Source organism: Tubulanus polymorphus, chromosome 7, assembly GCF_964204645.1.
Source record: "Tubulanus polymorphus chromosome 7, tnTubPoly1.2, whole genome shotgun sequence".
NCBI lineage: Eukaryota > Metazoa > Nemertea > Palaeonemertea > Tubulaniformes > Tubulanidae > Tubulanus > Tubulanus polymorphus.
The window spans coordinates 16445742-16472094 of NC_134031.1; the positions used below are offsets into that span (position 1 = coordinate 16445742).

The 26353-nt window shown below is 37.0% G+C and overlaps 4 protein-coding genes across 10 annotated transcripts; 2 read left to right on the plus strand and 2 right to left on the minus strand.

Moving 5' to 3' along the window:
* Nucleotides 1–2706: 2706 nt before the first annotated feature.
* Nucleotides 2707–7571, minus strand: LOC141908199 (retinal rod rhodopsin-sensitive cGMP 3',5'-cyclic phosphodiesterase subunit delta-like). Its single transcript, XM_074798111.1, has 6 exons — nucleotides 7441–7571; nucleotides 7022–7084; nucleotides 6927–6952; nucleotides 6569–6694; nucleotides 6304–6409; nucleotides 2707–5926 (listed from the first exon to the last, which is right to left on the minus strand). Exons 1-6 carry the CDS (start codon nucleotides 7479–7481, stop codon nucleotides 5845–5847), a joined length of 444 nt encoding a protein of 147 aa, XP_074654212.1. The 5' UTR covers nucleotides 7482–7571; the 3' UTR covers nucleotides 2707–5844.
* A 225-nt stretch (nucleotides 7572–7796) lies between these two features.
* LOC141908591 (peroxisomal targeting signal 1 receptor-like) lies at nucleotides 7797–13304 on the plus strand. Its single transcript, XM_074798688.1, has 16 exons — nucleotides 7797–8041; nucleotides 8587–8682; nucleotides 8770–8808; nucleotides 9062–9218; nucleotides 9532–9835; nucleotides 9952–10099; nucleotides 10182–10295; nucleotides 10389–10492; nucleotides 10576–10642; nucleotides 10732–10875; nucleotides 10952–11022; nucleotides 11104–11292; nucleotides 11368–11446; nucleotides 11523–11609; nucleotides 11699–11856; nucleotides 12455–13304. The coding sequence occupies exons 2-16, from the start codon at nucleotides 8587–8589 to the stop codon at nucleotides 12663–12665; spliced, it is 1968 nt and encodes a 655-aa protein (XP_074654789.1). The 5' UTR covers nucleotides 7797–8041; the 3' UTR covers nucleotides 12666–13304.
* A 499-nt stretch (nucleotides 13305–13803) lies between these two features.
* On the minus strand, nucleotides 13804–16104 carry LOC141908198 (peptidyl-prolyl cis-trans isomerase H-like). 2 transcript variants are annotated; one of them, XM_074798109.1, is made up of 8 exons: nucleotides 16059–16104; nucleotides 15568–15727; nucleotides 15309–15373; nucleotides 15139–15207; nucleotides 14807–14849; nucleotides 14635–14727; nucleotides 14105–14192; nucleotides 13804–14005 (listed from the first exon to the last, which is right to left on the minus strand). In XM_074798109.1, the coding sequence occupies exons 2-8, from the start codon at nucleotides 15631–15633 to the stop codon at nucleotides 13896–13898; spliced, it is 534 nt and encodes a 177-aa protein (XP_074654210.1). In that variant the 5' UTR covers nucleotides 15634–15727; nucleotides 16059–16104; the 3' UTR covers nucleotides 13804–13895. The 2 variants fall into 2 exon arrangements, with proteins under 2 accessions (XP_074654210.1, XP_074654211.1); XM_074798110.1 differs by lacking the exon at nucleotides 16059–16104 and having other exon boundaries at nucleotides 15568–15907.
* On the plus strand, nucleotides 15837–26287 carry LOC141908197 (lisH domain-containing protein ARMC9-like). Of its 6 annotated transcripts, none has more exons than XM_074798102.1 (24): nucleotides 15837–15873; nucleotides 17153–17214; nucleotides 17322–17445; nucleotides 17885–18010; nucleotides 18221–18385; nucleotides 18597–18743; nucleotides 18829–18921; nucleotides 18997–19012; nucleotides 19102–19193; nucleotides 19285–19359; nucleotides 19579–19712; nucleotides 20979–21096; nucleotides 21181–21279; nucleotides 21363–21453; nucleotides 21539–21662; nucleotides 21886–22025; nucleotides 22228–22379; nucleotides 22466–22556; nucleotides 22904–23177; nucleotides 23266–23345; nucleotides 23524–23586; nucleotides 24113–24173; nucleotides 25324–25496; nucleotides 25703–26267. In XM_074798102.1, the coding sequence occupies exons 2-24, from the start codon at nucleotides 17162–17164 to the stop codon at nucleotides 25762–25764; spliced, it is 2553 nt and encodes an 850-aa protein (XP_074654203.1). In that variant the 5' UTR covers nucleotides 15837–15873; nucleotides 17153–17161; the 3' UTR covers nucleotides 25765–26267. The 6 variants fall into 6 exon arrangements, with proteins under 6 accessions (XP_074654203.1, XP_074654207.1, XP_074654208.1 ...); XM_074798106.1 differs by lacking the exon at nucleotides 15837–15873 and adding an exon at nucleotides 16545–16719 and having other exon boundaries at nucleotides 25324–25516; nucleotides 25703–26287; XM_074798101.1 differs by lacking the exon at nucleotides 15837–15873 and adding an exon at nucleotides 16546–16719.
* The last annotated feature ends 66 nt before the right edge of the window (nucleotides 26288–26353 follow it).

Genomic DNA, 26353 nt, shown 5'->3' on the forward strand with positions numbered 1-26353 from the left:
CGAGTTATATAGCTATCGAATGGCTATGACACTTTCAGTCCGGTGTTTTTACTGTCTGATAAATATTGCGAAATACTTGTTAAATTTCTGTCCATGAATCCCTAATGATCCTCTCTTATTGATAGATATATCATACACTTTCTGGTATAAATATTAGGGCTAAATATGGACCAGTCTATATGAAAATATGTAATATTTATTCCTCGAGGGAATCCCTTGAGTGAGTTATCCGCCATCTATCGACAAGAGTCACCAACAAACGGGCTTCGTCAGTTTTATCAGAAAACCAACGAATTTTTAGTCCATGTAGTTTGTTCAACAATAACAAAAGTGCCCTTTTGAAGATTCTCAAGGATAAAAATGAAATATATCGCAGAATTGATCTCTGTCCGCCTTCAAAGTTCCATCTTTGGGGTGGGACGAAAATGGAAAACATTTGAGTGACGTACCGGCATTAATGATGTCGACATCTTTTGAAGCAAATGGCAGGGTTGAATTAAATTATACTCGGATAATCTGCCGTTTTTACTATTGGAAGTGCGTAGGACAAAAAAAAATGTCTATGCGAACTGGACAAATATGGCCCAGGTCCTTTGCTTCAAATTGCTTATACCCCAAAAATCCTTATCCAATCTATCTGAAACTAGGCACGTGGTATTTATATTCACTAAAAAAATAAACGTTATAATATATTTTCTATGAAAAAAATTATCTGCGCAAAAAGAAAGAGGTCCATTTAATTAATACTCTGTGCGCTGTATTTATCTATGTTGAGACGAGAAGATACACAATATCCGTGTAAGAAGATAACAAGAGAAATCCCACAATAAGTTCAGCCAAAACGAGAAACTTGAATAGAAGAGTTATATATATTTGCGCAACGTTTCGGCTAAAGACTATTAGCCATCATCAGGCGTACTGAGTACAGGAGAATATTACAAGATATTTATACAAGACCAAAACAATAGAAGCAGAGTGAGTGATTAAAATATTGAAAGGGGAATAGATTAAAGTAATGACATAACAACTAGAAAACAATGCTAAAGTAAGCAAGGCAAACTAGGGGCAATGTAGATTAAAGTAATTAATAAACAAAGACACAAGCTAAAGTGATTAAAACGGGAGGACAAGCTAAGGGGTAATCAAATAAAACAAAGAGAAGGAACATGAAAGGCGATAATCAGTGAGTGAGTGGAAACAAGCAAACTATGATAAAGGCAAAACAATGGAGGGAATTAGTATAACGGGGGTACAAGAGAAGCGAGAAATTTGGAGATCAAAATGTTGTGGGGGGAGAAACCGTTATTCAAATTAACACAATTTTCCAAGTTTTCAATAATCAGGGCCGATTCCATAATGTGTCGTTTAATCTTTTCTGAACAGGGGAAAATTATGGAGGCATTTTCAAAATCAAAATTGTGGCTGGTTTCGTATACGTGATTGGCAACACCGCTTTCAGGCTTAAAATTCTTTACATCATTCTTATGTTCACGAATGCGCTTGTGTAAATCGCGTCCGGTTTCGCCGATATATATTTTGTTACAAACTTTACAGGGAATTTTATATACACCAATGTTCAGGGGTTCAATTTTGGGGGAGTTATGAGTAAGATTACGACTAAGTTTGTTGTTATAAGTAAAAATGAGTTGTTTGTTTAAGAGATGGAGGGGAGTTTTAGATTTTTCCAGAAAAGGAACAAAAGGTACAATAATAGGCTGTTTACGCGCGCGGGTCCCTTGAGAGTGACTGAAATGTGAACGACGGGCTCTCAAGAGAGCTTTATTCAAAATGTCGTCGGGGTAAGCTAATTTATTAAGAGAGGTCTTGATCTGGGTTAGTTCATCATCCAAGAAAAGGGGGTCACAAATCCTTAATGCGCGAAGGAATAAGCTTTGGGCAACACTAAGTTTAATGTTATGAGCGGTGAAGGAGAAATAATGTAGGTATGTTCCAGAGTGGGTAGGTTTCCTATAAACCGAGAATTTTAGACAAGACAAACAATTGTGTATACAAACATCAAGGAAAGGGATTTTCCCATCAACTTCCAATTCAAATGTGAAGTTCAAGGAGGGATAAAAAGAGTTAATAAATGTGAGAAATTGATCAATATCAAAGTCAAAAGGTATAAGGGCAAGAATATCATCAACGTATCGTAACCAAAGTTTAGGGAGAGTATCTGTGTAAAGAGGTAGTAATTCGGTTTCAACGTGTTCCAGGAAAAGAAATATGTGCACTTGAATTTATTTACATCTAGAAAAAAAAGACTTCTGCGATAGATCAATGTGGGATACGAGGGGGTTTGTTCAATCAGCCTAAATAGCTGTGTCTCTACGTACTCAGTACGCCTGATGATGGCTAATAGTCTTTAGCCGAAACGTTGCGCAAATATATATAACTCTTCTATTCAAGTTTCTCGTTTTGGCTGAAATTATTGTGGGATTTCTCATGTTATTTATCTATGTGTCTACATGCGGACCAATCAAATTCAGTCGGCATCTTTTCCATCCGCATCTTTCTTAGATATTCTAAACGCCCCAATTATTAGAACCTATATCAAAGAATTTAATTAAATCCCTGGACCCTTTCCGACGTATGGGGAATCAAATATCGTGAGAAAAGAAACAGTCGCTATTAATACACTGACTGCCTGATTGATCAAATACATTTGATCAAAGAATGCAATGAGATAACAAAAACCACTAAGAATTCAGAATAATAGCCATATTGTGAATGCGTTTATTTCTCTAAATACATGTACGTCATTTTTTACACTTAGTTTACAGAAGAACAATCCATATGTGCACTTGAATTTATTTACATCTAGAAAAAAAAGACTTCTGCGATAGATCAATGTGGGATACGAGGGGGTTTGTTCAATCAGCCTAAATAGCTGTGTCTCTACGTACAAAATCACTGCAAACCCCCGAAAAAATAAAACTCTACGAACTTCAAGAATATCAGAATTTCTGCAGCAGAAACTACTCCGCATGTGCACTTGACATTTAGAGAACAGTTATAATGTACAATATATAGAGAGACTACATCGATGAAGATCTTGTCGAATCAGCAGATTTTTGAATCAATGGCTGTGTACAATGGACACTCGAGGTGCCATAATACTTGATTGTCTTCAAAAAACAAAGACTATCCAATGCCATACATAATATGTTTATTTCCGAACTCCATGCAGTTTACGTCCATCGTGACAACTGATTACAAATAATTTGGCAAAATAAATATATACATACTTTTTCTATGAATTAAAATCAGCAAAGCAAACGAACAGCTTAAAAATGTTCCAAAAACTATTCGCAACTTGAATCCGTATGTAATGAGTTAACACGATTTAACATCTCTTCCTACTACACACAATTTAAAGCATTTGTTGGGATGTCAATGTAATATTTCATGGTGGTTTTAGTTTTCATAACAGTAGTAGATAAATCATAAATTCATATTGCGAAACTGGGCCCTTGTATTTGATACGTGCTAATCAAAAGGGGGAAGGGTGAGGAGTTGGCATAGACACTACAGGGGGGAGTGGTGGTGAGCTAGATATCTAAAGTGTGATCAATACATAAATTACATCACATCGATAGGAAATTGACACTAAAGTTTATCACAGAAAACGAATATGCACATCAAAGCATTTGTGTTGATATTGTTCACTGCCGTGGAACGCGGTATAATACACCGAACACCTGCAGCACGTCGAAACAAAAAGACACAATCATTTGATGTGTAATTAAATAAAATCTATTTTTCTTGAAGACATTTCATAGCGGTACGCACATAATAGAATACAGTTACACACACACACGACAACGTTACACCGAATATACATGACTCATCATCATCAAAAAACGCTATCCCATTTCTTTTTACGATATAATCAATAATAATTATTATTATAATCTGATAATTATTACAAAATACGGACGGACGGCATCACTTAATAATATTATTTCCCCTGTAGAATCCTAACCATACACCAATCTCACATATTTACGAAACATCACCCCTATTCCACTTTTCTAATCAGATCGGGCTCAACGAGACCTTGACCTTATAGATCAGAGGTCATTAATGTTTTAGTACTAGCCGAGAAACGCAGTACACGGTCAGTCTAATGCTCTCAACTGCAGTACACGGTCTCTCATTAGTGTTTCTATCAATGACATAGGCACCCGGAATCAATTCCTATTATAAAATCTCTTCCCGACACAAACAATGCTATTCATTAACAACACCTCAGCGGTAGAGGCGTTTCATTAATGATCCGCGGCCAACCTGAATCCACAAATAGGAAGAATCTCGAACAAGCATCAAAATACCTTCGGCTTCGACTCAACTCCTGAAAGCTCTTGATGTCATTAAAAATCATCATTTAGTTGTAAACAATCAGATCGATCATAATAAATGAGCATCATTTCAACTACGTAGATCATTCGAACAAAAACCTTTCATGTTTTTACTCAGTTTTTCACCTGAAAATCGAAACAGGTTCGAAACTATTCTTTGATATACTGCGCATCATTTCGTGCAATTGGCCATGATTTAAGCAGACGTTTAAAACATTTTTTTTTTCAAATTTACAAAAATTCACACGTGTTAACCATACGATAAATTTAGCAGTCGGTGTCACCGAATTCAGCAAGACTGGTTATTGCCTACCTACAGTGACAACAGCATAGATAACAACAAGACAGTATCAGTTTGTTAAATCTATTTACAATTTGTACTCTAAAACTATATCGACAAGATTAGGTTTCTTTCAAAGATTAGTTGTTGCTTAGATGATGACACTGATTTGTGTAATAACCAAGACGATAAATAGTTCAATATCCGTCGATTTATACTCGGAATTGCAATAAACACTTTCAGTGGCAGCGCTAGATTTTATATAAAATGATAGGAGTAGAAAGACTTCGGATAAAGCATTAATCCGTCAGGTGCGATATACGTGTATGGTGCACCTTTCGCATCCGGTGCGTGTAGAGAACACGTGGCAATCAGAAAATATATGAAAAAATAAACCTATTCGTTTCGTCATCATCGTCTTTTCAGATTAAATGACGTTACTATCCTAGAAGTGATCTGTAGAGGTCAGTTTAGTTTCGTTAGTCTAATCGACGACGGAATTAAGAAATCTATCGGAACAATATTAAACGTTACAATACATAATGAACACAGTATGAAAATCAAGATGAAATTCGATGAAAATGTATCGCATTAGAATCAATAAATACGGTCATGGAACTACACGGGTACACCCGGCGCAACTTTTCGGTTTTCTGAGCTAGTCGACCAGTGGTCGGAACTAATAACCGAACGCACAGTTCGGTCGTAACGTATTTCTGCGGCGGCCATCTTGCTCAAATCCGTGGTCGACTATTTCCTGACCAAGGTTCCGACTAACTGACATTCAGTTCGTTATGTTCGACTATAGTCGACTAACTCTGACAACCGAAGTCGGCCCAGGCGGCGCTGTTAGGCAAAACAACAATAGCAACAACTTGGAAACAGAACGGTTCGAATATGGATGAAATGAGAACTTTTCTAAAAGATGATTCGTTTGTCTCGCAACGAAGAGCGAGAGTGATACGGTTCAGAACAGAGCGATTCCTGCGTGTCGATTCAATCAACGAAATGAGAAATTCTAAAATAGACGATCAGTTTCGATTGGTATCAGTCGACTCCCGATTCGAGAAATCATCTAAAACTACGGCGACGAGGAATGAATTCAGAATCGCGCAACCGTCCTCTCTTCCCGTCGTCGCCTCCGATACTAGAACTAGTGTTCAAACGTTCGAGTCTATTTAACACTGTGCGCCACGTTTAACGCTACACGTAGAATATACGCACTTTCGACGTGCTGACTAAAAGATCTCCGTCGTAGAAATAAGTCTCGATTACCACGTTACCGCTGAAATATAAATGACAGATATTTTAATCAAATTGAAACCGAGACTAATAAATGGATACCCGTTCATGAAATAGTGGCAGATTTAATTTCTTTAAATCTAAAATCATTGAAACATCTATAAAACTCATGTAGCACGTTTAAAATTTTATCTAATGTGTATCTACCAAATTTGACGCCAGGAATGAACCAACAAACTAATCAAACAAAAACTCAAAATTTATGATCCATTTTGTAACCAATGATTCAGTATTTTGCCTCCCTTTTAACTGAAAATACTGTTATGTTGAAGACGTTTAGTTAATCTGAACTAAGTTAACGGCTAAAAAACTGAGACAAGCATCAGAAAAATTCTCCTAAAATTTAGAAGCGCGACAAACCTGAGTACATTGGGAGGCATCATTTGATTCTCAGGAGCAGCTTCGATAACCGACTGCCAGGTATTCGTTGAGCCAGGAATAACAAAACCGAAATCAAAATACCACTCTGAAAATAAACGATCATCTTATGAATGCGTTTTGCGAAGGAAGTTTAAATGAAAGTTAATTTCGGGCCCGAATGTCATTTCTCTGCAGGATTTTATTGAATAACATCAAGTTTGCCATGTGAGTGACAGACAAATACCGATTCTTTCAACGTAAATACCTTCTAAACAACGTCCTTTAAACATGACTTTCTGCTCCAATCGAAACTGGTCCATTTGTTGTTCGGATGAGAAATTTATTTCACGTGAGATTGCTCGACATTTTAATATCTTTTTCGGAACGCGAGCTGTAGAAAAATAAACGAAAGCACATTTTACTAGAACAGACATCCTCAAATATGGAGATAAGATGATAAGATCAAAACCCTTAACGACTTTAAAAGATTTGGTGTCTAGAAATTTAGACACTTAGATTTGTTATAGGCTTCATGGATTTTAATCTTATCAAAAATTCATTTATGCGATTGATTGCAATATAACAGCTGATTTCGGTGTACTGTAGCTCATGATGATATTCACCTTCATGCTCACTGTCCGGACTAGACCTGAAAAACAAATACACAAAGTCAAAGAAGGTCATGAGAGATGAATATCGGTTAGAAAACAATACTTACAGATCATCATTTCCCTGCCATAGAATTTTACCAGTATCTGCATCTCTTAAATTCATCCAATTACTGATTAAACAATTAAGGTTTCTTCATATGGGGTAGACCATAAAGCGTCACAAACTTCTTCACCCCAAATAAGTAACCCCCACATTAATATAGCCAACAACATGTGATTTAAACTACCATATAAAGAACAGATTATGTAGCAGACAAAGTCAAAGGTTGGGAAAAAACTGAAGAGCGTATAAGCGATTCAATAGTTAGCAAGGAAACCAGACATTCAATATTTCCAATGTTCAATTCCAAAAAAAGTGTCAGTAGTTAGTAACAGTGATGACACCGACAGTGTGTGTCAAAAATATACGTTTCACTAATTTGATAAACCATCTTAAAAGAATTCGCACTTCTTTCGAAAAGGATACAGTTTAAAGCCACTCAATATTTCTTCAGCGCTAGCAGGCATGATTCTGGCGGTGATTGAGGCTCTGTAAATCACGAATAACACAAAAATTCAGAACAGATCAAATTCGGTGTCCAGTGTCAACAATCCAACATGGCCGTCACACAAAAGTAGCGCGATTTAAAGCGATATCTTAATGTATAAGTTCTATATCATTCAGGATTTATTCAACTAAAACAGATTTTTAATCTATGATATTTTTGGTGAAGAGTTATTCCAGCTTTTTGCTGAATGATGTTGAATATTTTTGAACTATTTTCTACACTTCGGATCGTGCGCCGCTGACAGCAACCCGGAAGTGAAATTCAAGATGGCGGCGCCCATGAAAATTTAGTTTCGACGTAATTTCGACAGATTTTATAGAATATGACGCATACGTGATTTAGTGAACGATACAATCGAGTATCCATTGGAAGAAAGGACCGACTTGCGTTAAGAAAAACCACTGATTCCAAAGAGTTCAACTGTCATCTCCGGAATAAGTCGAATTTCCTTTCCCAGACCTTGTGTAAATAAAATTGAATTTGAATTGATAAGGTGATTTCTCAAGACAATCATAAAAGGTACATTTCAGGATTCAATCAGCATACAATTTTCGGTTTTCATACGGTAACCGACAGAATTTGGAGAAACCCTAGAACAATGACAGAATGAGATTGTAACTTTTTTAATTTTGATGCCGCAAAAACCGTTAAAATAATGTTTATATACAATACATTGATATGTATGTGTTTTATAAGGAGTTCTGCGTGAGTGGATGTGCACTACGTCATCAATATTGGTGTTTTAAAATAATTACAATTGTGAATTTTGGCATTTATTTTGTAGTTAAGGATATTTCATAACTCTTATTTAATTTTTGACAAATTTTAACAATAATGTTTTGAGAGGATATGCATCATCGATATATCAGGGCTAGACTGGTATCAGGTCAATTCAATTATCGATATATTAAAATCCAAAATAACCTTGTATTTAATATGATATAATTGATATTATATTATTATCGTTGACAATATTAAGCAAAATATGTGGTATTTTTTAACGCATGAAGTTTGTTTTTGAGTTTGATATTTGCATATACTGTATTTTCTATTGATATTTCTAGATGTCGATGCGACAGCTGGTCGATGGTGAATGCGGTGGAGCTAATCCTCTGATGAAATTATCGTCTCACGTAACCCATGATAGATCTTTCAGACAGGTCAGTTTTACGTTTCAATTATAGGACTCGTGAATCTTAATTCAATCCGTAATCGTCATTTTTAAAAAATATACAATCTAATTGTAGGAAGGTCTCCCAACGAGATATGCAAGGGGAGTTGAAGAGGTGAGTTTTATCATATATGAGCATAGTTAAAAAACTTTCTTAATGGAGCGAGTCTCTATTAGTTTTTGAGAACTTTTTTAATGAAACTTATAATTGAAATGTTGTAATGGGGCTCGGTATTGTTTTACACATTTTATTGCTTATTCTGTTTTACATATGTAAAGCATTACGAGTCTGTAAAGAGAATGCAGTTAAAGATAAAAATTATGATTATTATCAATTACCTGGAGAATGTGTTATAATTTTCATTCAGGTATCACGGCCGTTCGAAGAGGCGACCGAAGATGAATTGGTTGAAGAATTTCTCAGCGATCCCCGCGCTGCGGCGCCGCGTACCTTCCGTATGGCCGGATTATTAGAAGAAATACGTCAAATCGAAGAAACAGAATCGAGATTAGAACCGCAGAGAGGTATTCACTTAGTTTCCCCATGACATAGTGAAGAATACATAATTTCTCCTGGATAGTTCAAACGCCGTAGTGAATGGAATTACAGGGGCGGATCTAGGGTGTGCACCCCCCAAATAGCTTAGGGTATATCATAATCAATGTGCACACCACCTACACCCTTCCCTTGGATACGCCCCTGAAGTAGATACATCATGATATATTTATTTGAAAAGTAGATCTGTTTGCGGTTTTATGATGGATAGATAGTGGATATATGATGGATATTTAACTCATATTTTGTTAGCATGAAGAATGTCTATTTGCATTTTGATAGGTCCGGCCATCGCTGAATTGGCGCAAACTGAAAAATGGGCTGAAGAATTCCTGAATGCCGATTCCGTTCCTCAACAGCAAACATCACCGGTTCCAGGCGGTTTTATTGAATCTGAACTGCATCATTTGCCGGCCGGATTGAATCAACCGGTCGCGTCTGTGAATGTAGGTTATCGCGGCGGCTTCCCGTCGTACGGGCCAATGAGAATGCAAGCTCATGAAATGCATCGGGCGCAGCCCGTGCCCGGTTCGATCGAGGAAGTGAAATGGGCCGAGGAATATCTAGAAAATACCGATCAAGATTGGTATGTCTGCGTTTATTTTATTTTCAATGCCAAAATTCCCGATGATGAATTTCTTTCACAAAATTTTTAAGCCCAAGTGAAGTTGCATGGGGTTTTTTTTCTTGATAAAATTCTAGGCGACACGACTATCCTCAGAATGTGCTTGATGACGACCAGTGGTTTCAAGAATACCAAGTAGATGATGCCGAGGCAGACGCAGAGCTTCAGAGAACTGCTAATGAACTACTGGGAACTATTGACCAGCCGAAATTCTCACATACTGCTGTAAGTAGTCGCAGTAATTTCTTATATCCAGAGTGTTTCAATCATATGAACGCCTCATACCGGTATTGTCTTCTGCTCGTAGTTCTTGAAATTCGTGAAGAAAATTGGCGACGGAGAGTTGAAATTTGAAGACGACGTATTAGTCGATACAACCGCTCCTAAATCAGAAGATGGCACGGCCCAAGCTGAAGATGGGGTATCTATCGGTTATGAGTGGTCGATTTCATTTTGAAAAGAAAAATTGTTTGCGGCTGCGGTTATGCAATGATTATCGTATAATTATCTTCAGGGGAAATCTTTAGCCGAGAAATGGGCTGAAGAATTCGAAAGCCAAGCCGAACAACAAGCTGATTTCTGGGAAAGACTTCAAAAACAATGGGAAGACATGGCCAGGTAAGGAGATGATTTTTTCATGCATTAGCTAATAAATCGTCATTAGTTAATTGTAATACTAGTGATTTATATTCTATGTATAGTGAGGATAAGGAGGGCAAACATTCATGGTTATCTGATTACGACACTGTAGAACCCGATGTTTATAAGGTAGTACCCGGAATACATTTCTGCTCTCAAAAATTCTAATCAAAGTCATTGAAGCGATGAAATAAATACTGGTACATGTTTGTTTATAGGACTATGCATTTGAGGAAGACAATCCGCTGAAAGAGCATCCCAACGCATTTGAAGAAGGTCTTGAGCGTTTGAAACAGGGTGATATTCCTAATGCTGTATTGCTTTTCGAAGCTGCAGTTCAACAAAACCCAGATCACTTGGAGGTATAAGGATTTTGATGACGCAGATGAATCAAATGTATGTAAATGGAAACTTATTTTGAAATGTGGTTCATTTAAGGCTTGGCAGTATCTGGGCACAACACAAGCTGAAAACGAGCAAGAGCCACTGGCTATTGCCGCACTGAAAAAGTAAGTTTAAAACTTCAGATGTTTCGTTCCAAATTTTGTCTGAATAATGTTGATGACGTTGATAATTTCTATCTTTCGTAGGTGTTTAGAATTGGATGCGGGTAATTTAACGGCATTGATGGCGATAGCTGTCAGCTATACGAACGAATCTATGCAGGTGCAGGCTTGTGAATCTTTGCGATCTTGGCTCCGTCACAACCCTCTCTATTCGGCGCTTGTTCCCGCTTCAACGAAATCAGCCGATTCGGCGACTACCTCATATATGTCTCGGTAAGGCGCGAAATCTTCTTCAATCAAAACGCTTAAAAACGCGAATATGTATTCGAAATATCTTTTCTTATTCAGTCAATTACACGATGATGTTCAAGATTTATTCATACAAGCGGCCCAACAATCACCAGATGATGTAGATGCAGATGTACAGGTATGATTGTAATTTATGATTCAGATTTTCCAGCTGTATGTGCCATCTTGAATGATATATCTATTGTATCTTGTAGTGTGGATTAGGTGTGTTGTTTAATCTGTCCGGAGAATATAACAAAGCCGTCGATTGTTTCAATGCTGCTTTACAAAAACATCCGGATGTACGTCGACGTAAAACTTTCCTTCAAACACTCAATATATGCTGCTATTGCCTCGATTTATTTTTAATCATGTTCTTCTAATCTTATAGGATTATTTATTGTGGAATAAGCTCGGCGCCACGTTGGCTAATGGCAATCGCAGCGACGAAGCGATCAGCGCGTATCATCGCGCTTTAGAGATATCTCCGGGGTTTATACGTTCGAGGTATAATTTGGGAATAGCTTGCATCAACTTGGGAGTTCATAGGTAAGCTAAGCCCCCAGCAGCGACTTGATCTAAACATGTCTTGAGGAATAGCTTTTAGATTACAGGCCCGTACCAAGCTTTTTTCAGAGGCACTTTTCACCATAAAAAGGGCACTTTTTTATTGAAAATAGAAAGATCCAGTGCCCAGGAACCTGAATAAATCATTTGAGAATGGATTACTTTTCAACTTCCTTAAACCATGAATATGGTATCTAAATTTGGAAAAATCTTGACAGAAATTCTTTTACATTGACCTCTTGAAGGACACTGAAAATTTTAAGGGGTTCGTCCGCTACCCCCAACCCCTCCTTGGCACGTGCCTGGATTAAACTTAACACGTTCACTACCACCATTTTTGCTCCCAGTTGCTGCCTACGAGTTATCTCTTAGCAATAGATCTAATCACTAGTCGACCATTGGTCAAAATTGACCAATGAGCATTAAGAATGAAGCAGATTTAACATCGTCAGCCAATGAACTGTGTCCTCTAACAGTGAATAAGAAGAATCAGCTATGAGATAACTTGTAGTAGCAATGATGTCAGAACCAGAAATATGTTGAGATATCTTGTAGTGGGCACACTGTGTTGATATTGCAGGGAAGCGGTCGAACACTTTTTGACAGCCCTCAATTTACAACTGCAAGGAAAAGGTCCGAAAGATGACCAGCAGGTGATGTCGGAGAGTATCTGGTCGACGATGCGTCTGGCTGTATCGATGATGGGAAAACCTGAACTGTATGAAGCCTGCGACCGCAAAGATTTGAATCATCTCAACGAAGAGTTTGGTATGAAAACAAACAATAGTTGATCGTAATAATTCAGATTACCGGGCAAACAATAGTTGATTGTAATAATTCAGATTACCTGGAAAACAATAGTTGATTGTAATAATTCAGATTACCTGGAAAACAATAGTTGATTGTAATAATTCAGATTACTGGGCATGTATGAAAATATTTAGTTTATGTGGGCTTCCATTTTAGGAAATGATTTTAAGTGTGCTATCTTGATGCTAATGTGTTTGTGTATAGCATTTTTGCTAAATTATTGGTGAAATGTAGGCTATAATCTCATTCTTTGTCATCGACATATAGTACTTTCACCGTAATTACTGTGTCCATTAAGAGATTTATTGAAAACCACCGGTACTGAATGATTAGTGCAATACAATAGGGAGTAATAGATAAGTTCTTTTTAGCAAATAAAGGATGATTAAACATTCCATAAGTGTATGATAATGGTTGAAATTTTGGACAGTTGTACGATATACCGTCCAATAGAAGCGGTTTGTAAAAATTACATCTGATGTAATTATTTCTTGTTCAGTGGAAAAACCAATATAAAACAGTTTTTTATCAGATTTCTCAATGTAATTTATTCATAGAATGCAATACAGAGCTGTATAGTGCAAGATGTTGATTTTACAAATGAATTTGTACTTGTATGAAATAAAAACTTCTGCATCGAATCGAAAAACGTCTGATTTTGCTCATTTATACCTGCTCAAGATAGGCCTACGCCACGTTTAGTGTATACCTGTTCTGCAGTCCTTTATTCTGGTCATTAGTATCCATTTTCCATAAAATCCGTAAAAAAGACACCTGGGCCTAGTTTCACGAAAAAGTTTTTGTTGGCCTTATCAAAAACATGAAGTAACCAATGGCAATTACACCAAAAAGTTGGAGTTGAACTATTTTGTGAAACCAGGGCCCAGTTGCCTTAGGGATAGATCCTTTATCAACTGCTGTCATAACAATGAGAATCTATGGTTATAATTTGAAAATCTTCCCAAGGATTATTTTGCCCCATCCATATCCATGAATCTCGCTCATGGCCAAAATGAATTCCTGGGACCAGAAAATCGAATGATTAGCCTCGATCCAAGCGAGATTTGACAGATCGTATACAAAACACCAGCGAGTTATCAAATTTGTTTTTATTCTTACTCTATTTACATACATATTGAAATATTCTGTCAGCTATCCTGTAAAAATGGTGCAAAATGCAGAGTCTTAAACGCATAAATTCCACTGTCCGATCACATTTGTCCACATTGACTAATTATAACTGGTAATTTTGGTCTATTGTTCGATCCGGTTGGTACGTTTTCTATCTTGCGCAATACTAATAGTCCATCGACGACTTGACCTACAAAAGATGAAAATCAACTCAAGCAGATATTCTTCTAAAGAGCGCAAGCATCAATTCGGTCGTTTTTCCATTTCCAAATATTGAGTGACTACGTACCGAAAACAACGTGTTTATTATCGAGGAATTCGCACTTCGCGCACGTGATGAAAAACTGACAACCGTTTGAATCTTTTCCGCTGTTTGCCTGAAATGATGTTAAATTCGATATGAGACGATTTAAGGAAGAGCAGTTATCCAATTCCATCCTGCAAACTACTTAATCCGTGTGATTGAGATATGTTGCAATGCTCTGAACATATAGTTGATACAGATAAATTGAAATTTGAAAGAAGTGAGATAGGTGCATAGTGGAATTGTCACATTTTTCACTGCCTATAAAAAACCTTAATTTTTCACATACAAATTTTGAAAATATCAAAGCAGGTCCCAAGAGATAAATCATTCCTGGATATAAGGAGTTTTAAAGGTAAGTTCCAAATAGACTCCTCCTTGTTTAGTGTTCTGGAAGCAAAATTTAGTTAAATTTGACAAATTTAGTAAATTTTCAATATTTTTCACAGAAGTTTGCTTCGAAATTTCTCGCATTTTTTCCATCGATCTCACCCCTGCCCTGGTTTAAAACATACCATAGAAAGCAATCCAGTGCTGTCGTGTTTCCGTTTGAAATTTTCATCGGCGAAAGGTCCACCGTAAATACTCGTTACGCCAGTTCCATCACCCTGAAATAAACAATCGGTTTCTACAAGAACGCGATTGCAGCTAGAATTTATAACCAGAGAAATCAGGATTAATACTTACACGAACAAAATCACCACCTTGCACCATGAAATCTTTGATAATTCTGAAAAGAAGGTTTGTGAAAATTGCAGATCGTGAAACTAAACAGTAGCTCAGGATTGACGTGTTGCATTCACTATCACTATCATCAGTGCGGGATTGAGTCCTGCTGGCTGCTTACAGCATGCGGACAATACTTTAAAGGCTGTCCTCACCGCTGTGAGCTCAAATGAACGACGAAATAGGATTGGTCTCGAGAAATAAAAAATCCGAATAAATCTGTAAAGCTAGATCAACTTAAAAACCAGGCAGGTTACTGTTTAATGTCTGGATGAATTTAATTCATTCATTACCTGTGAAATGTAGAACCTTTGTATCCGATAGGGACTCCATCTCTCCTATATTCACCCGTACATAACTGCCTGAAATACGAAATTCACATTTTAGCTTCAAAAAATTACAAAAAAATTGAGCGGGGGACAAAAATTCGAGTCTGCAATTGAATTTCACAGATTTTTTCTACCTGATATTCTCCGCTGTTTTTGGTACAATATCTGCGAACAGTTCAAATTTTATACGACCTACATCCTGAAAAAAATGACACTTTTAAGGGCCCTTTCATTTGTTACATTTTATGGTGCTGCCATCTGCCGGTTGGAAATAAGTTCCACGATTAAACCCTCATTTTCTCACTGAAAACGAAACTTGCACTACTAGAAACACTGAAATATTTTGTCTATATTATAACCACAATGTGCATAATAAATAGATAATCTATTCACCTGTCCACCGATAGTAATATCGAAAAATACGATCGGATTATCGTTTTTCACTTCATCACCCGCCATGTTGAATCGGTTGAGGTTATTTCCCACACACCGCAAATCGATATGGGATGGGTTCGAATCCACAAATTAAATGTAATTCCTTTTTTTATTTGAGCTGTCAATTAAAGACTATAGGTTTTCGATGGAAAGTAATTCATCGCTGTGATAGGATTTATCATTTCCAACTTAATAAAATTATATTTAAAAGATTATTTGAAATATGTATTCAGCCCGTGGCTATTAAGTTTGACAGGAGGCAAGGTAACAAAATTTTTCTATATTTTTGATATTTATCGCCAAAATTAACAGCTTAAAATGAAGTTTGGACTGATTTTTTTTAACTTCTATGTTATGTTCATAATAGCTGGTATAGTTTAGTTCATATTTGAAGTGCCTCAAACGTAATAAACGGTGTCAAAACACGCTGAAAATTGTAAGTCGTATACCAATTCAAATACAGTTTATTCAACTGTAACTGAGATGAGTAGAGGTAATTAAAACATCAGGATCGAAAGAATTGACATTCTAAACCTAAAATGTTGTCTGTATGTGCGTGGGGTGTTCATTGAGTTTAGTTTTTTTTTGTAAATCAGAAAAAAAGGTATTTTTATTTCAGAAATTATCAATTTTCAAACAGGTTTTTTAGCAATCTTAGTACTTCCCCCTACTATTATAAAATTTAGGGTACTATTTTTGTGAGTTGATATTGATTCTGAGAATACAAAAACCAAAAATATATTTTGAAATCCCTATAAATTCCTTTTATAGTAATGACTGAGAGTGAGTATAAACTGCTTTTAATCAGTTGAATAGAATGACGTAGATAACTTACTCAGTACTGTCACTACAATGCATTGTCTATTGACACTGCTTACAATAGATCTATTGGGTTTGTTTATTCGTTCAATGCTCTGCTGTCGTGAAGAAATCATTTCCAGAAATAAATTCCCCCATGAAAACAGAACCAAAATATTATTTTCGCGTAGTCAGTGAATTGAATAATAGATATGGGTGTTTACGAGATTGCGCATTCCTAAAACATCAGTGAACTATTTCAGTCAGGATTTCATTACTAAACGGAAGTTATCTTTGGAATGAAGTCAATAGGTAATTAAGCCTGGGTCCAGATTTACGAAAGATTTATACTCAAAATTTTCGTTTACTAGCTGTTTGTCTCTTCATTCTTTCAATGAGGACTCACTTCAAACTTAACTGTTGTAAGTTTAAGGTTTCTATAAAATTGGTCAGAGGGGCCAGTTTCTCATAGGCCTACTATGATATCACAATGGGCCAGTTGCTCAAAATATGGTAAAACATAACTGGTGGATTAATAGACCATAGTAATAGGTTTTTTGATTGTCACTATGTCAACTATCCACTGGTTAACTCTAACCAACCTTTGAGCAACTGGCCCAAAGGCAATATTGTTTAAGTCATCAAAAATGAGAGGGTTGCTGATGATCGTCATTTTGTTTTCTGACATCAGCCCCTGTTGATTAACGTAGGTTTAAGAAAATTAATTGAGACTTTTACATTTCAGAATTTTGTGATGTCATCATATTCCGATGCATTTGATTCCGATGAACCATTCCTGCAACCGAAGTACGAATAATTTACCGAAAATAGTATTTATTGCTGAACTTTCCGACTATTTTCACGATTGAATTGTTAAGTGCCTAAAATTGATGTTTTTGAAAATGCTTTTTTAGAGTAACAGATTCCCGTCCGGTACAACGTTCAAGTTTATCTAATATTCCGTCCTCGTTCTCCACCATGTCTGGAAAACTGTCCACTATAGCATTTGAAGGAGAATTGAACTCCATAATCAAAGAGGTAAGTTTAAAATTTGAGAGAATTGAATCTATGAAAAAAAATCTTAAGGTGATCAGTTGAGTTGTTATCCCGCAAATTCGGTATGCACAAGAATTTATGTTTTTAAGTGAGAATTCGGATAAAGCAGGTTTCGATTGGTTTCTACTGATTCTGAAATGCCGGTTTCTCTTCTGGCGCATTCATTTCAACCCGAATACGCGCGACCTACCGGTATTTCAGAATAACATCATCTGTTAACTTCATATACGCTGATGATGTAGAGTTTTTAATCGGGGATTACTATATTCCTGAGTTAGAACCTCAGGTCAAACCAAATATTCCAATTCATAGCAGTTTCTTGTTGAGTAAATATATAAACAAAAAGGGCATTTTTCTCGGAAGATGAATATTTGAACTTAAAGACTGAAACATTTGAATTTGTGTGTTTTATCGTATACAGTACCTACAGCACGGTGATTACATAAAGTCATTGCAAGTATTTGAACAAGAATGCACTAGTCGGGGTAAACCTATCAGCACCGCTACAAATCGAGTCAAGGCAAATGAAAAATCTCTTTCTACTCAGGTAAGCACGATATGATTTAAAGAAATTAACTTCTTACAGGGTGGCCACTGACCAGTGAAACCTGGAAAACTTCTTGGTGAAACTAAAAAATCTGGGAAAGTTTTGGCAAACTTTACCAAAAACCTGGAAAACTCAAGTGATTTGTAGAGCAATTCACCCGATATATTATGAATCAAGCTATTGATGCAGTATATCTATGATTTATTGTAGAATGAGTTGATCAGGTGTTATCAGTACGGGCTGAGAACGGACTTCTTTAAGTTGTGGGACAAGAGTTTGCCGCAGAAAATACGCAATGAAGATCCGGTCGCGATGAAACTAGAATTCTACCTCAACATCTACTTCGCGACGTACGCAGTCAGACAAGGAAGCGAGGTTGTTATAAGTTTACGAATCAAGTCTTCAGGATCTAGTTCCACAGTTGTGAGTTAACGTTAACTCTGAGTTAAAATTACTTCATTTTCAATGAGATAACTCTGAGTTAAATTTTAACTCACAACTGTGGAACTAGATCCAGAAAAGTTCTTCTAGAGGCGTGCGCAGATTATTGAGGGCTGTGTTTTGATATTGTCGGTTTGTTTTTCAGGTGTCCAATGATTACATGAATGATTTTAGAAAGTATATTGAAACCAGAGGAGCCTCGTTGAGTCAAACTACCGAATTTCTACCTTATTACGCTTTGCCTTTCGTTCCACAACCGAAAACTCATCCTACATACCGCGAAATCTTTACCGTAAGCTTCGTTCCATTTTCGAAAGGATTTTCGTTGATTTTGTGATTTATATGAAAAAATCTTGATACCATTTCTGGCGTTGCAGGATTCGTGGGTGATGGAACTGCAAGCTCGTTTGGATAAGTTTCTATCCCTAGCCCTACAGTCAACTGACCAGCCACGTTTATTCGAATTATATGTATCCTTTACAAAATCTGACGTTTAGATAGAGCTTAGATTATCCTTATTACTTTCCTTAACCGCTCTTCTATAGAATGGCACGAACAAAGGTAAGATATTTCTAGATTTCAAGGGAAAATCTTCTCGTTCTTGTCGTTAGAAACGATAGTGATTTGTGACTGTTTATTTCATTCCGCAGACGCCCAACAACAGTTCCGCGTTTTACAACAACAAGTCGTAGACGCCGAAAAACGAACGATGCAGTATTTGAAAAAACACAATAAAGTTCAGGTAAGAGAAAAAAAACGACGACTCACGATTTCTGAAATAGCGAAAAAATGTTTTCGAATGCATTTATGAAGATTAATTCTATGTTCGTTAGGCCGATTATCATCATTTGATCGGAATAACGGCTGAGCTGGTGGATACGTTAGAAGCCACAGTGCAAGGCAAACCGGTATTTATGATGGAAATATTTGAATAATTTGTTAATTCAACTGCCTAATTCTGTACCAGTGTGGTTGGTGAATACCTGGTAGTTGTAAATTGCACTTTCTATAAATAAAAAGGATTAATGTTTAAAATTGTTGAATCAAAAATAGGCTGTAGTAAAATAGTGATGATTGTATGCATGAAATACTTGGCATCTTGCTGATAGATTTCACCTATTTTGTAGATAACTGCGGAATATTTGCAGCTGGTATGTTCGCGGTTATTCTCGAGCCAGCACGCTCAGATGGCGCAGTCTTTGGATCTGAGTCGACCGGGTACTGCCGGTGAGGCTCTACGTCAGTCTATCGCTCCTCAAAAGTAAGTATAAATAACAAGCTGTCGGTCCAAAAATCGCTTCATATTCCTCAATCAAACGATACAATCATTCGCTTTCCTATATACCTATTTGCTCACTTCGAAAATCTCGATGATTTTTCAAAAGAATCTGCTTTCCATTCCTCGTAACGATTATACTGAAATTATTCACTCATTGCGGCATTTTCTTTCTTTTCGCACTTCGTTTTGTTTTCGTTCGTTTATCATCGCTTTCCGTTTGAAAGTGATGACTCGTCGATCGCGCCGTCTGCTCAATCGGCTCCCGCGTGTCTCGATCGCGTACAGCGGCAGACGATGCTTGCCGCTGCTGCTGAAGCAGATATTCTATCGTTGTCGATGTTTGACGACGTGGATGATAGTGAAGATAGCGCCGATGAAGATTATTATTCGAGGTATTATTCGAGCATGTCGACTGATGCACGTACGTCTGCCGGTTTTAGGAATGCATGTTACCAGTAGCAACCGGTGTATTGTTCCTGTCTTTCTCTCTCTGTTCAGTATTGGTAGTCGCCCCCCTGATTTCCTCAGTCATCTAGTACTTTCAGGTCCCGGTGCAGGTTGAGCAATTAGCAAAAAGATTCTTTTTTCATCTTCCCGGTTCTGCATTCTGAAATGTTTTGGGGGTATGTTTTACGAATTGCCCAACCTGTTCATACAGGCCGAAGAATGTTTTACTTATAGTTCATAAGCTTTTTTAATGAAATGCTAGTATAAGTTAAGCTTGGATTCAGAAAATTACCTAGAAAATCTTACGATTACCCGATGTGTACCAGTGGTTGGTAAATAGTCATAATTTGCACTTTAGATTATTAGACCTTGGATATATATGGACATATGTTTAAAAGTTTTGAATGAAGAAATAGGCGATGATAACATAGGAATGCATGCATAAGATAGTTAGCATGTTGCTACTTATTGAAGTTTAACTACAGGCAACAACATTTTTGAAATTTATGTTCAAGTTTTCAATTTTATAGGAATTTTCATAGATGTTTAGATGGGTACAGTTGTTATTTGTATTAATGGTTAAATTTGTCTTGTTTGTCATTATGGAATGTTGAATTAAATATAGTTTATGTGTACTGGTAAAGTATCTGTAGATATAAATATCTGAATGTTTGGTTGTGGTCTGTTATAGATTTTTTGCATGTTTTGATACATAAATCTGAGTATGTGTATAAAGCTAATTTTTCAATGCGCATAGTTTCAGTTCAAACTCACCGAAGATGCTGTTCAATCTCCTTTCAGACACAAACGTTCGAAAACTCCGTCCCAAATCGCGCCGTTAGACTTCGAGAAAGTGAAGAAAGATCTGGCTACAGCCCCGGATAGAAACCGCACCTTATTACTCCAAGCGCTGCGATGGGTAGGTCTTTATCGCTAACTTTTAACGATTTTAATCTTTGTTTTTGATGCTATAAGATTTTCTTTCGCTATATTTGATATCTAGCGATTGACGCGAGCCACGTCCAGTGATATAAGGGTTGGAGTATTGTCTGCATACATCACCAATGACCTTCTCGGTTGCTCGAAGGTCGGGGAGCATCGGGTTAGTTATGATTTTGATATATAATCTGCTCAAAAATTTTGTACAATCATTTATGTGGAATACATGCGTTTTTGGTATTTCAGCAAGCTGTGCTCGAGATGTTATCTTCTCCCAGCGATATTGTCAAGGAATATATTGCCAGATTATTCAATGCATTTGCCTCCTTAAATCAAGGTATTTTATACATATAAGATTACTGTGCCATTTCCAGTGCCTTAAACGTGTCATTGAAAAAATTTGAATTCTCTATGTTCATTAGGTCGTTCGTACTTATCATTGAACTCCGATCTACTCAAGGCTCTAATGGATAATCTGCGTGCGGAAACTAAAGATTCCCTGACTCGTGAAAACATACTCGGTGCTCTACAAAAACTTAGTCTCAGGTCAGCACCTTAACTACATTAAGATTTAAAAATCTATTTTAATTTTTAAAAACTTTATTTTCTGCTGTGACAACATAGAATTTGGTTTACAAAATAAAATATTCTAATTCAATGAAAATCCTTCCTAAGACTGTGAATAATGATTTCCGATGTTTCGTTTGTGGCAGCTTGACGAAAATCATCTAGACTGGTTTTGTGCAATCGTTGTTTTTGTATTTCACAGACGTAACTTACAATCAGCTATGATTGAAGAGGGTATCATTCGATGGTTAGTCGATGTGTTGGAAGATAACGATTCATTATCCGACTATACGCTGGAATATTCCGTAGCTCTGCTTATGAATCTATGTCTGCGATCGTCCGGTACGTAAATCTCCGATCTAATCGTGTTTTATTACCAGTAAATTCTCATCTGCTGTATTAGTAAGTTACATCGTTGGTGGTAAGCTTTTATAATTGGATGGGCTTATGTGGTTTGTGAAAATATCCGATCGTGAAACTAAACCACAGACAGGCTACTGACTACAGCCGTTTATAATGCGAGGTATTTTCTGCGTTTAATCAGGCAAGAAAAGTTGTGTGGAAATATCGCAGAAGATCTTAAAAACTTTGAGCGATTTACTTGGCCATGAAAACCATGAGATATTGCCGTACGTAAACGGCACGCTGTATAGTATACTGGCTATCGGGTCGATCAGGGAGGACGCCAAAGCCATGGTGAGTTTTCCTCTAGCAAATATGTGGTAGATAGAGAAATTTATAAAATGAGGAATTCATGCTTGAATCGCATTCTGAACTCGCAGGGAATGGAAGAAATATTGAGATGTTTTATCAAGGACGGTCAACCGGATATGAATAGACAACTGGAATTTATCATCAAACAACTCAACTCGGGTAAAAAACTTAACTAAGTTATAGGCCTATGTGTATTTTGTTTCTGGCTTGCCCCTCAACAACGTCACTTGGTACCACAGTCAAACCCATTTCATTTAGATCTAATCCATTTGTTATTTACAGTCCACCTTTAAGATAAATGTCTGTCAAATATGATGTTCAATCTAGTAAACTGAATTATTTCACCGGTACTAAATGATCCGAATCAATCGGGTTTGACTGGATCTGGGATCTGGATCATGTTTTAACCAATCGTCATTTACCATTCCTGATTGAAAACCCTCGGATCAAAATCCTCATTGATCACTCATCAATGACCATTCCTCATTTAAAACCCTCATTCACAGGTGAGAATCCTGACGATACTCCCTCTGATGACGAAGAGGAAGATGAAGATGAAGAAGATCAGGACGCGATGGAAGCCGATCTCGATAAAGCCGAAGCGTTGAAACCGATGAACGCCGAACTGAGCGGCGAAAATTTACTGTCGTCTCAATATCCGGCGTCTGCCGCTCCGCAATCGGCTCGCAGACGACGCGCCGCCGACCTGTCGACTGATGAACCGTTACAGCGACCGGTTACGCCTGGAATACGTAAACAAACGGAACCGTACGCATCTTTGTGAGTACGCCGAACACCTTTCAGATTTAAACCGATATTCTAGATTTATTCGCGTTAAATGACTCTGTTGTCCCGCGCACGGTTTTAGGAGTGCGTCACGAGCGATTGAACGCCCCCCGACTCGAAGCGGTAGTCGACCGAACACTTCCGATGAAACTAAATCAACCGGTTAGTATAAAGCTTTCTTTTGCTCCACAACAAAAATACATTTCATTCAAAACTGAAGAAGAAGAAATGTAGCTAAAATTTTCAAACGGAATGAATCTCAAATGTTTCTCACTCTCTCGTTTTGTTGGTTCGTTTTATTATCGTTTGCTCCTGTTTTATTTCGCCGTTGTTCGATTAGAACGTTATTCGCAAAGAAGAGCGAGTCTTCCCGGATCGTCAACGAAGATCCCGCGTTCTACAGGTTGATTTTCCTATCATTCGATTATTAGCCGATAACACCATAGCAGAATCAGCTTCAGTATTGCTGTAGTGTAGTTTGTAGCTACTTCTTTTTGCTATGAATTAGTTTTCTATTAATTTCATTGTATCAGCCGCTAGGGCGGGTCGGAACATGGCATGGCACTAAAAACTATTGACGTTGGATCATTTATCAACACATGAAAAAATGCACATGTATTGTATACATAATCAAAGTAATGATACTTTACATTTATACCTGGTATATGGCTAACACATTTTAATCTGTACTTTGTATTCTATATTCTATACTATTTATGCTACATAGAACTTAGAAGCATCTTCTTCTATCTTCTGTTTGATGTAATGTAATCTTTATTTCATCAACAACGAAATTTTAATGATTTTGTACATACAAAATATATAATATCAATGTGTAAAATCAAAACTCTCTTGATTACTTGATTAGTGGCCAAACCAAGTTAACAGTAGTACAATGTAACTTATATTTGTGTTTTTGACTTTTTCAGATGGAACTGGAAGAAGAGGTAGCATGCAGCTGAATAATTCGGAGAAACAGCAGAATCCTGAGTAAGTAAATAGAAGATAACCTCTTACATGGACAAGAGTAGCTATGTGGGGATTCATGGGTTAACCCTTTCGCTACGTGTGACGTTTTGGAAACGTCATATGAGTGACACTTGCTGTGCGTATGACGTTGTAGAAACGTCATGCACCTATTGATTTATAACTCGAACGCGTACACAGCAAACAGTATGGAAACGCATGTAAGACAAGATAGTTAGCTTTCTAAACAACAGATGGCGAAAATGCGTCAGTAGTTGGTGCTGTCAGCCTGTTGAGCACATGGTAATTTGCGCGGGATTGAGATGGCTCCCCACTTACGTACCTCTACCAGCGGAAAAGGATATCCCATATCAATTGAATTTCTTTCATCCACACCGTAGCATCAATCACCAAAGACTGAGATAGGCACTTGGGTGAAAAACTGAAAAAAAAAAATTTTTAACCCATCCTGACCCCCCCCCCCCAACACGCCCCCCCTACAGAAAAGGCTGTTGGTATGATTTTTTACTGATTTTCACTAAATAACATCATAATCTTCGATAAAAACGCGAAAAATCGGGGTTAAAAACAATTTGAAAAAAATCGAATTTTTCGGAAAATACCTTACGTAGGGGGCGGTGCAAGCGTGTACGCAGCGAAAGGGTTAAAGGAATCATATTTTCAAAACATGCGATCTAACACAAGAAGAGATAGTTGATATTTTTTGCATTAAGTCAGATGTATTCAGTGAATAATTTGATTTTCTGCAGCAGTGATTTTGAGTATGCGTTTAAATCACGCCCGAGGATTGCGTATTCTCCTTGACAGTGAGTAATATCACTGTTTGCATGCTATATATACAACGTCTGTTCATTGTTTTTGATGAAACTACCTAGTTACGTGTCTGGTACATGCCTTTCCACTGTATGTGGCTCGGTTGTAGATTTGGAGGGTGTTAGGATTTTGGAAAATTGTCTCAGTGGGTCGATAACTTTTGAACGTAGTTTTCCCCAGCATGCATAGTTTGTTTTTATGATGTCTTGAGATGTGGAGTAATGTTTTGGGACAAAATCATATGTTTATTCCCGGATGTTCTTGACATTGTTTATTGATTGAAGCAAGTTTGACTATCTAAGATGATCGCCGTCTCATGAAATTGTTTGATTCATTTCAGGAATAAGGACTACACTACAGCGTTCAGTTCGCGTCCGAAGATACCGCGAACACCGGATCTTACCGGCCGTCCGACCAGTCGAGGTGGAATCACCGATATCGCTCCACCGCCGACGTTCTCTGATTCATTGCCCCGTTCACGTCCGGGATCCGGCTCGGGCAGGAACGTACAAAGTTAGTGGAAATAATAATATGTGAGGACATATTATTTATTACCTTTTCATTTAGAAATTTGTGAAGTTTTTGAGGAAACTTATTATTTTGAACATTTGTGTAAAGCAAACTATTCTACATTTGTCTATTTGAAAATTAAGATTCAGATCCTTTAATTTTACTTTCGATTTTTCAATTCAACTGCATTCATATCAATTTTGTTTTAGATTCGAGAAGCCCTCAAGGATCGCGTCCAAATTCAGCGCAGAAACCGTCCAAAGTTCGGTGATTTTAGTCATCTGCATTGTCCTCCAAGTTCTGCCATTTTGTACGAATGGAAATTTAATATGCTGTCTAGGTTGTATAGAAAGGGAAAGACCCCACTTTTAGACTTTTCACTTGTTCCATCCACATTGTGTGTCGAAAAATTAGTTTCAGATAAGTCAGCAATGCATCGTAGTCACGTATTGCTGTACTGGTTTTGGTAGAACTAGAACTAAATTACTATAAATGTGGTATTGTTACTTATTTATATATATTTTATTGAAAAAAGATGATACTCTTCATTAATTGCTGCATAAAGTTGTGTATCAGTTAACGTTTAACCAAAATGTTTTAAGATTCTTAAGATGTATTAGGTCCTTGTCAATATATATTCATGTGTAAAACATGTAAATTCTTAGTGACTTGTGATCGATAAATTTGTTTCTCCCAAAAGTAGATGTTCACTATATATAAATATTATACGAAATACTTTTATGTACTTGATTGATAGTAATTTGTAATGTTTGTCAAGTTACTGTTAATAAATGCTATGAATTTTAAATTCTCGGGTTTTTCGGATTTTAAGGATTAGTTAGATTTTGGTTCGTATTTCG

Coding starts and splice junctions, on each gene's coding strand:
- LOC141908199 (XM_074798111.1), bottom strand. CDS start 7,481: ATGCCTGCTAGCGCTGAAGAAATATTGAGTGGCTTTAAACT. Junction 6,953..7,021: donor TGGCAGGGAAATGATGATCT/GTAAGTATTGTT, acceptor TTTGTTTTTCAG/GTCTAGTCCGGACAGTGAGC. Junction 6,410..6,568: donor TAAAGGACGTTGTTTAGAAG/GTATTTACGTTG, acceptor GTTTATTTTCAG/AGTGGTATTTTGATTTCGGT.
- LOC141908591 (XM_074798688.1), top strand. CDS start 8,587: ATGTCGATGCGACAGCTGGTCGATGGTGAATGCGGTGGAGCTAATCCT. Junction 10,100..10,181: donor CGAAATTCTCACATACTGCT/GTAAGTAGTCGC, acceptor TTCTGCTCGTAG/TTCTTGAAATTCGTGAAGAA. Junction 10,493..10,575: donor CAATGGGAAGACATGGCCAG/GTAAGGAGATGA, acceptor TTCTATGTATAG/TGAGGATAAGGAGGGCAAAC.
- LOC141908198 (XM_074798109.1), bottom strand. CDS start 15,633: ATGGCGGGTGATGAAGTGAAAAACGATAATCCGATCGTATTTTTCGAT. Junction 14,728..14,806: donor AAGGTGGTGATTTTGTTCGT/GTAAGTATTAAT, acceptor TGTTTATTTCAG/GGTGATGGAACTGGCGTAAC. Junction 14,193..14,634: donor GCACTGGATTGCTTTCTATG/GTATGTTTTAAA, acceptor ACATCATTTCAG/GCAAACAGCGGAAAAGATTC.
- LOC141908197 (XM_074798102.1), top strand. CDS start 17,162: ATGTCATCATATTCCGATGCATTTGATTCCGATGAACCATTCCTGCAA. Junction 17,215..17,321: donor GAACCATTCCTGCAACCGAA/GTACGAATAATT, acceptor ATGCTTTTTTAG/AGTAACAGATTCCCGTCCGG. Junction 19,713..20,978: donor CAGTCTATCGCTCCTCAAAA/GTAAGTATAAAT, acceptor ATCTCCTTTCAG/ACACAAACGTTCGAAAACTC.